The following is an 18,627-nucleotide window of genomic DNA, read 5'->3' on the forward strand; positions in this document are numbered from 1 at the left end:
CATATTTCAAATTGCATGTGTCCGGATGGCAGAATTCAGTACTGTATCTACAAAACCTTCTGTTTAATCATCTTCCATCTATTAATTTGCTTAGATTTTTCAGGTCTGGTCAATTTGAGCATAGTGTTATTCACAGTCAAAGATAAAACATTTTTTTGTATTGATATTCTCATTTGGTTGATTACAATTTACTCAAGCCTAGTAACAGATACAGTATTTCTGACACTGGGAATACATTCCCTGAGATCCATAGATGTCCCTAGAATCAGATACCAAGAACATGCAAATGGACCATATAAAAAAAAAGTCTGTAAATGTGTATTCTACGTATTCTATTCTACAATGAGATAAAAAAAAATTATATAAAAAAAATTAAAATTAAATTAATAAATCTTGAGTTAATTTTCATAACGCGATAATTTGCTGTGTAATTAATTAATCTAATTAACGCGATAAACTGACAGCCCTAGTTATTGAACGTGTAACACTAACTATATAACGTTAATGCCACAAAATGAATGCCTTTGTTTATCTAGCCCCTTACGTGACTGCGGTGTGCAAGGGCTATCGTTTATCATAAGTAGTAACGTTGATGCAGTAGCTTGTTTATTTTCTTCTGAGTGATTTGTTTAATTACATGTTTACATGAACAGCCACCACTGTAAACAACATGTTTTTCACCAATAGACTATGCAATGCCGCCCTCCGTAGGATCTATAATAATAATAAAAAAATAATATATATATTAAAAAAAAATAATAATAATAATAATTTAAAAAAAAATTATTTAAAAATTTAAAAAAAAACGAACGTTCCAACGTTCGTTCGATAAACCCTGGCGAACGTTCAAACCCTAAAAACAGGGTTCGGGGACAGCCTTACTACAGGGTTCCCACAGACATTGCAAAATGAAATGCAAAGTACTTTTCCAAGCACTATTTTTCTTTTAAATGCTGTTTTTTATGGAAAAAAATTTATCGGATCCAATATTTATGACCAATTTTATTCAGAACAATTTTATCATGGATGAACAAAACTTTCAATGCGAATGGTTGATTTGAATTTCAAGGACTTTTTAAGCACCTTAAATAATGGGCTGTTTTCAAGGAATTCCAGGCCTTGACTTTTTTTGGTAAAAAATCAAGCACTTTAAGGACCTTGTGTGAACCGTGCATCTACCTGTTGAAGAGGAACCAGTCCTCCCTGCTGCTCCTCCACTCCATCATGGTGGTCAGGACGGCCTGCAGGACCTCAGGCTCCACCACCGGCTCGGCCTGGAGACAACACAGCAGCACCACCAGACAGCCGCACACGTCTAGGACACAGAGACAGACACACTTACTAGGGGGACTAGGGGGAGCTTCTATCCCCAGGCCATCAGGATGCTCAATGACTATGTAACACCATCAACCCTCATTGCACACACATCCACATGCACACACTCACTTTAAACAAACACTCACCTTAACACTCACTTTAGATACTTTAACTCTACATTATATTTATCTATTTATTTTGTATTTTATTTTTTTATTATTTTTTAAACAAACACATAAACAAACATGACAACACACGATAAGATATACAAGCATTAATTGTCAGGGCACATCCAATGAGATCACATTTTAGTTAATTGTCTTATATAAGATATACCCCTAATACCTGTTATCTAAAAACCTACATACATATGCTCCAGCTCGAACTCCCCCCTCCCGGACCCCACCTTGAGAAGTACCTCCACTATCCCTCGCACCTAACCAGACACTACCATTATAAGCTAGCTTTTATTCTCTCCACCACTTCTAACCACATTGACATTTTGGATTCATTGAGACCCAGAATTCTTGCTGTAGATATTTCTTGGTAAATTACATCGAGATATGTAAGAAACCAAACTTTACGGCACATTTTTTCCGGTTGAAACCAGCGTGATGCGATCAGCTTTTTAGCTACTGTGATACCCGATAAAACCAATCTCTTTAGCTGTGGATTCACTGCAAACTCAAAAACATCATTCAATAGCAATACCGAGGGGTGTACAGGTATATTCCAAGATACGAGTTTTGATATTTGTTGGGTCACATCTTTCCAGAATGCCTTAACTGGTGAGCAGTCCCAATACATGTGCATAAATGTCCCTTCGTCCCCATTTGTACATTGGGAGCATTTGGAGTCTTGTTTAAGCCCCATTCGGCACAGTCTTATAGGAGTCAAGTATGTCCTGTGAATATAGTTAAGATTGATTTGTTGATGATCCGGGTTCCTTGATGTAAGTCGGACATTTGCCCAGGCTCCTTGCCAATCAAAGTCATTTTCCAGGTCTGGTATATCCCTCCTCCAGACAGAGTCTAGTTGGAGGGTTTCATACGAGGACGTTAGTAATTGATGATAAAATTCTGAAACAAAACCTCTCGATGTCTCTCTTTCGTAGAAGAATTTGTGGTATCTGTGGTGTTCAATTGGTCTGTCTAATGGAACACCGTGAGACTTCAAACATAGCTGTAACTGTTTGTAAAAAAGCCATGTGGACTTGGTGAGATAACATTTTTTGCGTATTTCTTTATCACTACAAAAACCCTGTTTGTTAAAAACATCCCCTAATGAGTGTATGCCTTGCTCTTCCCATATAGGGAATCTTATAGGTCGTTTTCCAATTAAGAGTGCATTGTTATTGAATAAGGGAGTATGATTGTGCCATTTTTGTGGGTTAGGATTATTTTTTTGTGATTCACGCCATATCCGGATCGCATGAGTAATTATGGGGCCAAATTTTCGTTCACAGTGCTTGATTGGTAGTTTAGTGTATGCTATGTCCTTCAGTCTATGTGGGGCTACTATGTTTTCTTCTAATTTTCTCCAGGATACTAATGCTTGGGGGTCAAACCATATTGTCAATGGACTTAATGTGTACGCCTTAAAATATAGGAAAAAATCTGGAAATGCCATGCCACCATCTGCTTTATTTCTCTGTGCGGTGGATCTTTTTATACGTGGTGGTTTGTTATTCCAAATAAATTTGTATGTGGAGGAGTGTAATCTTTTCCAGTAACCCTCTGGAGGGGGTAACTGTAGCATTGAACTGAAGAAGTTGATTCTAGGTAGTACATCCATCTTAACTATTGATATCCGTGCTTGTACTGTGTTTTTAAGTTTTGCCCATCTATCAAGGTCGTCTTTGATTTTGTTTTGGATTTTTGTGTAGTTGTGCTTCACCGTTTGTCTTATGGTGGGGAATATTTCCACTCCCAAGCATCTGAAATGTTTTACCATCGGTATCTCTCCTGGGAGGGTTGTATCTTTTTTTGCAGGGGTGTTAAGTGGAAGGAAAGCCGACTTCGGCCAATTTATCTTAAATCCCGATAAATCACCAAAGTCCTCAATCAACTTGAGCAGATGAGGCAATGTGGTGTTGGGGTTTTGCATGAACAATATTACGTCGTCCGCATATAAACACATTTTTTGTTGTGTGCCCTTGATTACGATTGGTTCTATGGATTGGGATTGTCTTATATATTGTGCTAAAGGCTCTAATGATAGATTGAACAGTCCGGGACTAAGAGGACAACCCTGTCTGGCAGAGCGTGATACCGGAAAGATTTTGGAGATGATTGTGCCTGTTGTAATCATGGCCGATGGGTCTTTGTATAATACTTTAATCATATCGATGAATCCTTTTCCTAACCCCATCCTTTCTAGTACTGCCCATAGATACGACCATTCCAGCCTGTCAAAGGCTTTCATAGCATCCAGGGACAGCATCGCCTTAGGTATGGTGTCCTCCTTGTCGGCATAAAGTACGTGCAGTATTCGTCTTATGTTTTCAGTGATCAGGCGGCCTCCTATGAAGCCAGTTTGGTCCGGGTGAACTAAAGACGTCATATGCTTTTGTAATCTGATGGCTAATACCTTAGAGTACAGTTTGATATCGATTCCGAGGAGGCTTAAAGGTCTATAACTACCGCACTCGTTGGGGTCTTTGTCTTTTTTAAGGAGGACTGTTATGAGTGCAATATTGTCATTCTTATGGAAGTTACCCTCCTTGACTGAGTATAAGAACATATTTAGTAATAAGGGGCCAATTATGTCCCAACAAGAAAGGTACATTTCTGATGGGAAACCGTCTCTTCCAGGAGCCTTACCACTTTGCATTGCGGTTATAGCCGTCTTCCTCTAGTGTGATCGGTGTTTCTAACTGTTTAGCGTCATCCTCTGAAAGTTTAGGGAGAATAATTTGATTAAGAAATGTGTCCATTTTGTTTTGATCGAAGGTCGTTTCTGATTTATATAAGTCGGAGTAGAATTCTTTGAATGTATCGTTTATTTTTACAGGATCTGTTACAAGTACTTGTTGTGCTCTAATGGTAGTTATATCTGCAAATTTTGCATTAATTCTTAATCGCATGGCTAATAGGTGGCTGGGTTTGGAACCATGGGAGTACTGCTGTTGTCTTGTGCTGCGTATTTGTATTTCCGATTGTTGTCTGTATATGGCATTGATCTCTATTTTTAGTACGTTAACTTGATTCTCTAGTCGAGTTGAGTTGTTGTATTTTAGAGAATTAAATAACGTTGAGTAAAGCGTTTCCAACTCAGCCAGTTTTGTGCATTGATTCTTGCGCATTTTGGAGGAAAAGCTATCCGTGAAATCTTTGATCATTCCCTTTACCGATATCCATATTATTCTGGGGTCTTGCACCGAGTTTGCATTCCCCCGTTGGAATGCTATAAGAGCTTCTTTGAGTTGAGTAATGAATTCCTTGTTATTAAGCAGCAACGAGTTAAATCGCCATCTTGGGGCTCGGGAGGATAGTATACCAAATGTACCTTTAAGGAGTAAATAACAGTGATCTGATAGTGCGTTGGGTATCATTTCCACTTCATAATTATCAAATAGTCTCTGTGATGCAAAGACATAATCTATTCTGGATAGTGTATTATGTCTCGCAGATCGACAAGAGTACTTTCGGGTCGTGGGATTAAGTAACCGCCATAAGTCATTTACATCTGTAATCTTCGACCAATCCTTTAATGCCTTCGATGAATTCTTTTGTTCGCTGGAAAAGGCGAGGTAAGATTTGTCCATCCTTGGGTTCCAGATGGCATTAAAATCCGCACCTATTATAAATGAGTAATCGGGAATGTCTAACATTGCATTGGTTAGTGTAGTGAAGAAATCTTCTTCGTACAAATTTGGGGCGTATACCGCTACCAACGCTATTTTCCTGTTCTTATGTTCAATCTTAGCTATAGTTATCCGACCTTCTACATCAGACCATACTCCCTTTAGTACAATATTCAACTTACGTTTAACGACTATGGCTACACCCCGAGTTCTCGTACCAATAGAAGAGTGACTAATATTATGGTATGTGTTGTCCGCTAATTTATCTATGTCTTTCTCTAGAATGTGCGTTTCGCTTAGCAGAGCAATGTCCACATGTTCTTTTTTCATCAGTGTGAGCACGCTTTTGCGTTTGAGTTGCTTATTTATTCCCCCGGTGTTCCATATCATTATATTCAAACTAGCCATAATCTATACATGTTGTATTGTAATTTTTGGTAATGCTTCTAGAGTGCGAGGCAATAATAGATATACATCCCACTAGTGAGGTCCCGTTTATCTATTTATTAAAGAGATTTGCACTACATTCATACCTCATTTGCATTTGCACCTTGCCTTAAAGTTGTTGTACCTCGTTGTCTGCATTTGTACTCATTGTACTTAGATTGTACTTAGGTTGTACTTTAGTTTGTATATTGTACAGTGTTATTCCTCTTTTACTTACTTCTTTACTGTATGAAGCACATTCTCAGGGGCTCATACAGAACCAAGCATTTCACTGTAAAGTACATGTACCTTATATGTGACAAATAAAAACAAACTTGAAACTTGACAGAGACGTTACTAGGGTGTGTGTGTTCCAGTGTGCGTGTCAGTGTGTGTGTATGTGTTTTTTTTTTTTTTTAAATGTCTCCACGTGGTAAATAAATACACAGGTCACAACATGTTTACAGGAACGTTTTAGAGTTGTATTTGGAGTGTATTTCGTGACTGTTGGGTAACTACACTAACTTTTTCTCTCTGATCAGTTGTGATGATGCAACTTGCGGCAGAGAAAGTCGGGAGAGACGAAAAGTAACCTGGTGTAACCCGAGCGCCCCCTACTGGTTTAGTATTGTTAATACCCGGCAACCACCTGCAGCAAGGGCGGTGCTCTACTGTGCTCTGTGTGTGTGTGTGTGTGTGTGTGTGTGTGTGTGTGTGTGTGTGTGTGTGTTCTTACCGTCGTTCTCCTGCCAGTTGATGATGCCTGCCGTAGCGAGAGCTGTGAGCGTCTCTCTCTCCTCTCTGTTCATGGTGGGACAGAGGACCTGGAGCGTGTTCAGTCTGCTCTCTGAGACCGGAAATAGACTGACAACACAGACCACATTCAGTATGAACTGACAACACAGACCACCTTCAGTATGAACTGACAACACAGACCACCTTCAGTATAAACTGACAACACAGACCACCTTCAGTATAAACTGACAACACAGACCACCTTCAGTATAAACTGACAACACAGATCACCTTCAGTATAAACTGACAACACAGACTACCTTCAGTGTGAACTGACAACACAGAAGACCACCTTCAGTATAAACCGACAACCGACAATCTTCAGTTGTTTGGATTGTGCTTTAGTTGAGTTGTATCATCTTCCTCCTCAGTATTATTAGATATGACTCTACAGTCACAGTCAACACTTCCAACATGATAGAAACGACTCAAAGTATTGTATTATGACTTCAGACTTTTATAAAAATTATTTTGTCTTCAGAATAAAGACTATATTACTGACCTGTCAACACTTCCGTAGAACGCCCTGATAGTGCTGCTGTCTGAGACGGCCGAGCTGCTGGTCTGGATGTAGTTCTGTAGAGTCAGAGACCATAGACCTCCATCCTCTACTGACCTAAAGGGAAAAGACAGATACACAAGTCAGTCAGTCAGTCAGTCAGTCAGTCAGTCAGTCAGTCAGTCAGTCAGTCAGTCAGTCAGTCAGTCAGTCAGTCAGTCAAGTCAGTCAGTCAGTCAAGTCAGTCAGTCAGTCAGTCAGTCAGTCAAGTCAGTCAGTCAGTCAAGTCAGTCAGTCAGTCAGTCAGTCAGTCAGTCAGAGTCAGAGTCAGAGTGTCAGTCAGTCAGTCAGTCAGTCAGTCAGTCAGTCAGAGTCAGAGTCAGAGTGTCAGTCAGTCAGTCAGTCAGTCAGTCAGTCAGTCAGAGTCAGAGTCAGAGTCAGAGTCAGAGTGTCAGTCAGTCAGTCAGTCAGTCAGAGTCAGAGTCAGAGTCAGAGTGTCAGTCAGTCAGTCAGTCAGTCAGAGTGTCAGTCAGAGTGTCAGTCAGAGTGTCAGTCAGAGTGTCAGTCAGAGTGTCAGTCAGAGTGTCAGTCAGAGTGTCAGTCAGAGTGTCAGTCAGAGTGTCAGTCAGAGTGTCAGTCAGAGTGTCAGTCAGAGTGTCAGTCAGTCAGTCAGTCAGTCAGTCAGTCAGTCAGTCAGTCAGTCAGTCAGTCAGTCAGAGTGTCAGTCAGTCAGTCAGTCAGTCAGTCAGTCAGTCAGTCAGTCAGTCAGTCAGTCAGTCAGTCAGTCAGTCAGTCAGTCAGTCAGTCAGTCAGTCAGTCAGTCAGTCAGTCAGTCAGTCAGTCAGTCAGTCAGAGTGTCAGTCAGAGTGTCAGTCAGAGTGTCAGTCAGAGTGTCAGTCAGAGTGTCAGTCAGTCAGTCAGTCAGTCAGTCAGTCAGTCAGTCAGTCAGTCAGTCAGTCAGTCAGTCAGTCAGTCAGTCAGTCAGTCAGTCAGTCAGTCAGAGTCAGAGTCAGAGTGTCAGTCAGTCAGTCAGTCAGTCAGTCAGTCAGTCAGAGTCAGAGTCAGAGTGTCAGTCAGTCAGTCAGTCAGTCAGTCAGTCAGTCAGTCAGTCAGTCAGAGTCAGAGTCAGAGTGTCAGTCAGTCAGTCAGTCAGTCAGAGTCAGAGTCAGAGTCAGAGTGTCAGTCAGTCAGTCAGTCAGAGTGTCAGTCAGAGTGTCAGTCAGAGTGTCAGTCAGAGTGTCAGTCAGAGTGTCAGTCAGAGTGTCAGTCAGAGTGTCAGTCAGAGTGTCAGTCAGAGTGTCAGTCAGAGTGTCAGTCAGAGTGTCAGTCAGAGTGTCAGTCAGTCAGTCAGTCAGAGTGTCAGTCAGAGTGTCAGTCAGTCAGTCAGTCAGTCAGTCAGTCAGTCAGTCAGTCAGTCAGTCAGTCAGTCAGTCAGTCAGTCAGTCAGTCAGTCAGTCAGTCAGTCAGAGTGTCAGTCAGAGTGTCAGTCAGAGTGTCAGTCAGTCAGTCAGTCAGTCAGTCAGTCAGTCAGTCAGTCAGTCAGTCAGTCAGTCAGTCAGTCAGTCAGTCAGTCAGTCAGTCAGTCAGTCAGTCAGTCAGTCAGTCAGTCAGTCAGTCAGTCAGTCAGTCAGTCAGTCAGTCAGTCAGTCAGTCAGTCAGTCAGTCAGTCAGTCAGTCAGTCAGTCAGTCAGTCAGTCAGTCAGTCAGTCAGTCAGTCAGTCAGTCAGTCAGTCAGTCAGTCAGTCAGTCAGTCAGTCAGTCAGTCAGTCAGTCAGTCAGTCAGTCAGTCAGTCAGTCAGTCAGTCAGTCAGTCAGTCAGTCAGTCAGTCAGTCAGTCAGTCAGTCAGTCAGTCAGTCAGTCAGTCAGTCAGTCAGTCAGTCAGTCAGTCAGTCAGTCAGTCAGTCAGTCAGTCAGTCAGTCAGTCAGTCAGTCAGTCAGTCAGTCAGTCAGTCAGTCAGTCAGTCAGTCAGTCAGTCAGTCAGTCAGTCAGTCAGTCAGTCAGTCAGTCAGTCAGTCAGTCAGTCAGTCAGTCAGTCAGTCAGTCAGTCAGTCAGTCAGTCAGTCAGTCAGTCAGTCAGTCAGTCAGTCAGTCAGTCAGTCAGTCAGTCAGTCAGTCAGTCAGTCAGTCAGTCAGTCAGTCAGTCAGTCAGTCAGTCAGTCAGTCAGTCAGTCAGTCAGTCAGTCAGTCAGTCAGTCAGTCAGTCAGTCAGTCAGTCAGTCAGTCAGTCAGTCAGTCAGTCAGTCAGTCAGTCAGTCAGTCAGTCAGTCAGTCAGTCAGTCAGTCAGTCAGTCAGTCAGTCAGTCAGTCAGTCAGTCAGTCAGTCAGTCAGTCAGTCAGTCAGTCAGTCAGTCAGTCAGTCAGTCAGTCAGTCAGTCAGTCAGTCAGTCAGTCAGTCAGTCAGTCAGTCAGTCAGTCAGTCAGTCAGTCAGTCAGTCAGTCAGTCAGTCAGTCAGTCAGTCAGTCAGTCAGTCAGTCAGTCAGTCAGTCAGTCAGTCAGTCAGTCAGTCAGTCAGTCAGTCAGTCAGTCAGTCAGTCAGTCAGTCAGTCAGTCAGTCAGTCAGTCAGTCAGTCAGTCAGTCAGTCAGTCAGTCAGTCAGTCAGTCAGTCAGTCAGTCAGTCAGTCAGTCAGTCAGTCAGTCAGTCAGTCAGTCAGTCAGTCAGTCAGTCAGTCAGTCAGTCAGTCAGTCAGTCAGTCAGTCAGTCAGTCAGTCAGTCAGTCAGTCAGTCACATGGATCCTTTACAGCAGCAGTTCTCAAACTATGGGGTAGGTCGTGGGTAGGTGACAGGCAAGCAAAAAACAACAACATATTTTGGCTAAATATGCCTCGTTTTATAAATGTGTATTGATAACATAGTGCTGTAATTACATTTTCTAATAAGTATGCATGATCAAGTTCAATGTGTGCTTTTATTTTGATATTCCTTAATTCCACGTTGAAATTACGCGATACATTAACGCTTTGAGTGCCAACGACGAGAAATCTCGTTGTTCGCCGCCATGTGTTGAGTGCCAACGACGCAAAATCTCGTTATTTAATCGTTATTGCTTTTATTAGCGATATCCATTAATTTTTCATCAATCCAGCCTCACGTTATCATTGGGACTGGCTTGGACCTCGAAAAGGGCAAATACCGCCCCCTATCGTCTCCCGGATGGTAATGCACCCATTGGATTGGACTCAATGGAAATGCATGGGGGAAAAAAACCCGGATTTCCACATTTTACTTCTCAGGCATGTAACCCGAGACGATTGCATTCATTGGGGACCCTCAGAGCAGCGTGGAATATGTGTTTCGAGGTTGGATCGTTGGATCAATAAACGCAATCGATATTTGGAATGGCGATCAGGAATTGGAATAATCTTTTTGCAGAACATCTGATGTGAGGTAAGGAATCTATTTTACCAGTCTTGGGGTAATCGGATGTTTTTTTTCACATATTTCACAACGTGTCTGTGTCTGTGTGTATGTGTGTATATGACGTTGGCACTGACCAGGTCATAGATAATCTATTTTTCAGCCCGCTTCTCTAGCGTGCATAAGTACACATATAGTGGGGAACTGGGTAGGTACCTCCATATTACCGCTCAGTCCTGCATGGATCTATGACACTATACCTTCATATTACCTCAGTCCTACATGGATCTATGACACTATACCTTGATATTACCTCAGTCCTACATGGATCTATGACAGTATACCTTCATATTACCTCTCAGTCCTACATGGATCTATGACACTTTATACAACGGCATGCAAATTTCTCGATTCTGATTGGCTGAAACAGTCCATTTACACGTATGTATTGCGATCAGTCCGCCTATTGCTTAATAACAGCGGAGCAGTGCTGCCGTTGCTTCCGCGTTTTCCCTGATTGGCTGCGACACGCCCCGCGGCAGGCGCGGCAACCGCAGAGCGGAGCGGCAGAGCTTGCGGAATTATGTAACCGCCCTAATCCGCCATGATTTTCATTCGGCGCTCAGCTCACCTGGCAGAGCAGCGGTCCTGCGGTCCTGCGGTCCGTTGTTGACGAGTTCGAATCCCATGAAATTTTTTTTTTTAACGTGATTTTTTTTTTAACATGTATTCTTTCGCCGGTTAAGGTTAGGCATGGTTATGGTTAAGGTTAAGGTTAGGCATTGTTTCGGAGTTGGTTAAGGTTAGAACGGTTAAGTTTAGGCGCTGTTAAGGAGCTGGTTAAGGTTAGAGTTTGTCTTAGAGAATGGCAATATTCTTTCTATGGTTAAGGTTAGGCATGGTTAAGGTTAAGGTTAAGGTTAGGCATTGTTTCGGAGTTGGTTAAGGTTAGAACGGTTAAGTTTAGGCGCTGTTAAGGAGCTGGTTAAGGTTAGAGTTTGTCTTAGAGACAGCCTATTTCCGCACTGCCGCTCTCCCGCGTTGCCGCGGTCACATGGTCAAATTGTCACATTCTTGCACTGCTCCGCTGTTAAAAAGCAACACGCGATCAGTCCACGCTTGCTGGCCCAGGACCCGCCCACAACCGAATCACATCACATCAATCCGCCGGATCACAAGAAGGTGGACAATAATCTTTACAAATGGATATGTTGATAGCGACTAAACGACTAAATATCAAGCGATTCTGTCACAGCGAATGTCTTAGTCGTTTAAACAATGTTGGATGATGTAATTGATGGGTCTTGAATCATTCTGTAACAAAAGAAAAATCGCGGATTGATTCGACTGTCAGCGCTCGCTCTAGTCTCCACCCACCGCCACACACCCCCCCACACACACACGCACACACACGCGCACACACACACACACACACACACTCTGCCTGCAACGCGGGGGATAGTCAGACTGAGAGAGAGCTGGGTGCTGCGCTGTTCTAAGTGAGCATGGCCTGTTGAGTTGATTGATTGATTGATTGATTGCTAATTTTATTACTGTACGCTTGGTTTCCAACTGGTTAAGTTTAGGCCCTCTACAGTAGGTTTAAAAAAATAAATAAAAGAATAGGGCGAAGAAAACGTTTTTTTCCTATAGGGCAAAGAAAACGTTTTAATTTGTTTTACCTACTTTCTATAGAAGCATCTAAGAATGAAGTTCTATGGAAAGTAGGTCTGCATTCCCTTAACAATGGTGTGTATTGAGCCGTACTGTATTGTACCCATTCTGCATCTGGTAAAAAAAAATTCCAATAATACACAGTTGGATGTGTTAGTTGGTTGGATGCACTTCAAGCTGCTTCCACATGAGGCAACTTCTCTCAATCATTCCAATAATACACAGTTGGATGTGTTAGTTGGTTGGATGCACTTCCGATCTGCTTCCACATGGAGGCAAATTGTCTTTTTTGTAGTTGTGGGAACTACTTTTTCTGGCGGATGGTTTTTTCAATAAATCTTCGATTAATGTGTGTTTATTGTATAGAAATAAGGTTGGATGAATGTGGCAGTTGTATAAAAGCTTTACACCACTTGCAGTCGTGATTTGTGAACAATAAACCATGCCTAGGGGGGTCCAACGACCACCCCTAGGCATGGTTTATTGTTCACAAACCACTCCTGCGCGTGATGTAATGCTTAAATACAGTACCTTCATATTACCTCAGTCCTACATGGATCTATGACAGTATACCTTCATATTACCTCTCAGTCCTACATGGATCCACGACAGTATACCTTCATATTACCTCTCAGTCCTACATGGATCTATGACCTTCATAATTTACTTCAGTCCTAAGTGAGCCTTACCTTCTGTAGAGAGTCTTCAGCAGGTCCTGGGTCAGATCTTGGTTCACCAGGTTGTTTGTGAGGTTCCAGTCTTTCAGCAGGGAGTGGTATTCTGACACGGTGGCTGGACTGTTCTCCACCTCCTCACACCACTGCACAGCGTACAGCAGCTCAGAAACTACAACACAGACAACACTGACTTATCCACCTCCTCACACCACAGCAGAGCATACAGCAGCTCAGAAACTACAACACAGACAATACTGACTTATCCACCTCCTCACACCACAGCAGCTCAGAAAAGACTGACTTACCCATCCACACAGTTTACTTGATAAATCCTTAAATTCGTATAGTCTGGTTAACTCGCTGACCGGTCAGCGCCAATCACGAGTATAGTCGGGTTTTAATCGTTATTTCTTTTATTAGCTATATCCATTCATTTTTCATCCATTCAGCCTGATGTTATCATTGGGAATGGGTCTGAGCTCGCAAAAGGGCAAATACCGCCGCCTATGCCTTCCAGCCAGTATTGCACTATATTAGAAACGGTGTAGTTTCTTTTCAGGGCCGATCTGAGCCGTGCGGGCGGGGTTTAAATACTCCGGCAGGACTAGCCTTTACAACATTATATCTGCTATGCTGCCCCCCCCCCCCCCCCCCCCTTCATATGCAATGCCGGGCAATGTGGGACGGACCTCCACGAGCAGTATTTGGAATGGCGATCAGATACACACACGACTGTGTGGCCAAGTTCAGCTCCAACTCCATAGTGAAGTTCGCAGACAACACGGTGGTGGTGGGGCTGATCTCGGACAACGACGAGAAGGCCTACCGGGAGGAGGTTGAGGTACTGGAACGCTGGTGCCAGGACAACAGCCTGCTCCTGAACATTGGTAAAACCAAGGAGCTGATCGTGGATTATAGGAGAGGACAGCAGGAGACACACACACCACTGATGATTAACAGGGCTACCGTGGACAGGGTGAGCAGCTTAAGTACCTGGGGGTCCACATCTCAGAGGATCTGACATGGACAACACACATAGATTAGACACAGTAGTAAAGAAGGCGAAGCAGCGCCTCTACCACCTGAGACAGTTAAGGAAGTTCAGAGTATCGGGGAAGATACTCCAGTCCTTCTACTCAGGAGCTGTAGAGAGCATCTTGACCGGAAACATCACTGCCTGGTATGGAAACAGCACGGCACAGGACAAGAAGGCCCTACAGAGAGTGGTGCGCTCAGCCGAGCGTACCACGGGTATGGCACTACCTCCCCTGCAGGTTCTATACAACAAGAGGTGCAAATCCAGAGCCTGCAGAATAATGAAAGACCCCCACCACCCCAATAACAGCCTGTTCCAGCTGCTGAGGTCAGGCAGACGCCTGCGAACCCCAGCTACTAGGACAGAGAGGCTTAGGCTCAGCTTCTTCCCCCAGGCCATCAGAGCCTTGAACAATGAACATTGAGTGCCACAGAACACTGAACTATCCACACACAAGCACACACACGACACGCACGCTGTGCACGCTCACACACTAGCAGCCACTTTAACACTTTAACATGAGCGGGCACACACTCATGCCGCACACACCCACTTATGGCCAAAAGGAAAGGCCACTTTAAATTAGTATAACAACAGTAACAGTGTATTGCACTACCAAAGCTACCTAGCATGTCCTATATGCTCTGTAAATATTTTTTATGTACAGATACCGAGATGTCACACCATGTTACCTGTTACCTGTTTATTGCACAATGTTGTTTTTTATTGGATTCTATTATATGTTATACCACTGTATTGCACATTGTTGCGGGCAAGACCACCCGCATTTCATTGTATACTTGTATGTCGTGACAAATAAAACTCTTGACTTGACAGATAATTGGATTATTTCTTTTGCATTACATCAGAGACCAGGTAAGGACTATATATATAAAATCTTGCGTTGATCTGATATTTCTTTCTACGTCGATCGAAGCTGTGTGTGTGTGGCTGTTTACCATTGAGTGCAGGAGGTGGCGGGGCGAGCGCCGCGCTACGAGGGCCATTTCATGTATGCATGAGGAAGGATAATAATGATAATCTAGCGTTGATTTCAGGAAGATTCGATAATCAGGCAAAGTGTTTAGTGTATTCCACTAAAGGGCTATTATCGCGTCTTTTCCTGGGATTACTAAGAATCACCAAAACTATACTCATATTCAAAACGGTATAAAACGGAAATGTACGGATGAAAAAACAATCTGTTTTGTGCATGTTGACTGGAAGCAACTCACTGACAATCTACGTATTAGACCCATAGCTATAATATAAGATATATTTAAGCGCTTGCAAATCTCGCAGTCTCCCCATTGATTAAAGCAATGGCGTACTAGCGCCCTCTGGCGCATTAAGCGATGGCACAGAATGAGTTAACATAAATCTGGCTCCACACACACATCTCATTTTAATATAATACAGGGTTAATTCCCAGACATTGCTAAATGAAATTCAAGGACTTTCCTAAGCAGTATTTTTCATTTTAAATGGGCATTTAAAAGGATACACTTCACTTTTAAATGCAGTTTTTTATAGAAAGAAAATCGGATCCAATATTTATGCTTTAAAACCAATTTCCGACAATTTGTTACACTAAGAAAAGAAAAGAACTAAGAAAATTCTATTTCTTGATTCAGAATTTTTTTTATTATGGATGAACAAAACATTCAATGCAAATGGTTGTTTTGAATTTCAAGGACTTTTTAAGCACCTTGTTAAAAAATGGGCTGACTTTTTTTAGTAAAAAAATCAAGCACTTTAAGCACTTCAAGGACCTTGTGCGAACCCTGATAATACTACTAGGCAATCACATGGAGGCGAGGTTGTATCATTCTTGCTCCCTTGCTCTCCATAATATTCTCATTAACGGTCATATTCTATCAATATCAACACCGCATGGGAGGGGGGGGGGGAGCATACATCAACCAATCAATAAACAAAGTCTTCGTCGACTCCACCAAACTGACTATTAACACATTGAGTGCCACGCCCCTTCCGGGAAGTGCATCTGGCCTTGCCGCCCATTAACCCCATGTAAACGCTCACCTTGTTTGTAGAGCTAAACCTATATTTTATATTATAGCTATGGGTCTAATAACACCGTCGATTGTCAGTGAGTTGCTTCCAGTCAACGTGCACAAAACAGATTATTTTTTCATCCGTACATTTGCGTTATATACCGTTTTGAATATGAATATAGTTTGGGTGCTTCTGAGTAATTCCAGGAAAAAGACGCGAAAATAGCGTTTTAGTGGAATCCACTATCACGTTGTCATTTTTCACCTGATTATCGAATCTTCCTGAAATCAACGCTAGATTATCATTATTATTATGTCTCCTCGTGCATAGATGAAATGGGCCCTGGAGCGCAGCGCTCCCCCCCCCCTCCTGCACCCAACGGTAAACAGCCACACACAGCACACAGATAGCTTCAATCGCGGGAGAAAGATATATCAGATCAACGCAAGATTGGATATATAGAGTCCTTACCTGGTCTCTGTAATGCAAAGAAAATAATCCAATTATCCGATCGCCATTCCAGTTATCCACAGCGATCCTGTCTCAGACGTTATTGGGCATTGCACATGAACAGGCGGGCGGGGTCAGTTGTCCAAGCCATCCCTACAAGCACGTGTTTTGCCGGAGTGTTTAGGACCCGCCCCCACGCCGCAGCTCGGTAGAGAAAATAAACTACATAGTTTCTAATGGAGTGCAATAGCGGCCGAAGGCGTTAGAGGGCGGTATAAGACAGTCTGCCAGCTCAGACACATTCAGTACAGCATGCACAAGGTGCACCGCTAAACTATGAATGGCAATAGCGAATAAAAGAAATACCATGAAAAAACGTAGATCTATGTTTCCGGCACTCAACCGTCGGGCGTCAGAAACGTAGTTCTACGTTAGCGGCACCCAAAGGGTTAATGGACTGTTGGACTAAGGCCCGGTTCAGATTTGGCATTAGATTAAATGTATTGTCATCATACAGCACAAGTACAGTACAACAAAAAGAAGTTTGGCATCAGATCGGATCTGATTGAGGTTAAAAATGCGGCCTGGGGCCCAGGAGTTCAAAACGTTTAATCCCTATTTTAAATCCCATTTTTTTGTGATCCAGGATCAGACAACTCGGACAGATTTTGTCCCGGTAATTCAAAGCAATCCAGGATAGGATCACCCTGATCCAGACTTTTCAAGATGACTAGATCCTGAATATCAGTGCTTTAATCCTACCGATCTCCATCTAGTGGATATGTATGAAGACTTTATTTCAGACTCAAGGTCCATATTACACATATACAAAACAACACCAAGAATACAATAAGAGAAGAGACAAGGCCAACAACATAGATTAGATAGATATGAAAATGAATACAAGGAAGACACATATACGTGTTTGTCCACCAATCGAATAACGCCAACCACGTATATGCTATTGGATCGTTATTTCTTTTATTCGCTATTTCCATTCATAAATCATCCAGGAAGGCTGTGGTACCATATGCAATGTGTCTTGAGATCGCAAAGGTCCAATACCTCCACCTGGTGGTATGCGGCCAATGTCGCACTTCCTTTGTGACTCTGTGTATGACTCTGTGTATCATTGAAATTCCTCCGGGCGGAGTTTTCGAGTAGCCTGAACCGAGGGGTATACCCGATCGCATTGAATCGCTTTCGGGACACCCGATTAATTATGCTGTGGGGGGTTATGGCGTGGGCCAAATGGACATACGATCTAGCAGATGGCAATAAAAGAATTGGAATATTCTTTTTGGAATCTCATCGGCCACAGGTAAGAGCAATTTAACGTCAATTTCAGCTTGGTTGTGCATTGTTTTCATAGCCATCGCCCTGATCAGCGTATGCTGTTGTACTAACGGATGCCTTTATTGACAATCTATTAATCAGAAACGACCCCCCCATTTCATGCATGCATGATGGAACATAATATACCGATCATATGCATTTGAATTTTTTATTGTAGCGTGTATAGGGACGAAATGCCAATGGATTAAGTATAATATGCTTCGCGGCCTAATACTAGCCTCCCAGGAATTACCCTAAGCCGCTCTAAAACCATACTTATATTCACCACGGTATAAAACGGGAATGTATGGATGGAAAAAATATTCCATTTTCACATCTTGAACGATAGATACTCGATGTCAAATGGGCCATAGTATTGCATATATAGCTATAATATTTAAATAGTTATAGCCTTGCAAACAAGGTGAGCGACTCCCACCGTTTACAGCGGTGGTGGTAGCTACTACAGGATGAGGCTAATCCGTGGCGTCCAATGAGTTCATCTAAATTACATTTGTGATCGACAATCTTTGTTGTGATACTTTTTTTTTTAATATACGTACGTTTTTATTTTCATTTTTTTCAACAACATACATAGACAACATTCATAGACAATACATTTCAACATCTCAACAGTACATAAATATAAAACAAATAGACAAAAATTAGTAAAGAAAAAGTGTGGCATGGGTCCTTCGGTCCATTCTACATTTGCATTATTTATTTACATTTTCATTCATTTCCTTGTATCCTTTTCAAACCTCTGTGATGTCGTTACTTCCCCTCCTGTATTCTTCCAATTTTCCCCATTTCCATTCAAACTTTTCTTCTTGCAGCCTCAGCAGATGTGTGATTCTCTCCATTTCCTGTATCCCCTCTACCAACTCTATCCATTGATCCTTTGTCGGCACTTCTACCTTGTACCACAGTTTAGTTAGAGCTTTTTTGGCTGCCACTATCAATATCTTAATCAAGTATTTGTCTTCCCCTTGGATTCCTTCTTGTGACAGATTCCCCAAATACAACACTTGGCCTCCCTGGGGTATTTCGTATCCTATTATTTCATTTATTATCCCTCCTATCTCTTCCCAGTAGTGCCTTATCTTCTGACATCCCCAGAATATGTGTGTATGGTTCGCCCCTTCCTGTCCACACTCCCTCCAACATGTTTTCTTTGCTGGTGTGTAATTGCCCTGTATTTCTGGTGTTATAAAGTATCTAATTATATTTTTCCACC

General features: G+C 42.5%; 1 protein-coding gene across 1 annotated transcript in view; it reads right to left on the reverse strand.

The window, feature by feature from the left end:
• The window catches only part of ltn1 (listerin E3 ubiquitin protein ligase 1), a 206,501-nt gene that overhangs the window by 68,654 nt on the left and 119,220 nt on the right, over positions 1-18,627 (reverse strand). The window contains exons 19-22 of the mRNA XM_084320815.1: positions 12,566-12,722; positions 6,846-6,959; positions 6,285-6,412; positions 1,180-1,315 (exon numbers count right to left, since the gene is read on the reverse strand). Coding sequence (XP_084176941.1) covers positions 1,180-1,315; positions 6,285-6,412; positions 6,846-6,959; positions 12,566-12,722 — 535 coding nt within the window. The remainder of the gene's footprint in view (positions 1-1,179; positions 1,316-6,284; positions 6,413-6,845; positions 6,960-12,565; positions 12,723-18,627) is intronic.

The sequence above is a fragment of the Notolepis coatsorum genome, assembly GCF_963971535.1.
Source record: "Notolepis coatsorum genome assembly, chromosome: 8".
In the NCBI taxonomy this organism is placed as follows: domain Eukaryota; kingdom Metazoa; phylum Chordata; class Actinopteri; order Aulopiformes; family Paralepididae; genus Notolepis; species Notolepis coatsorum.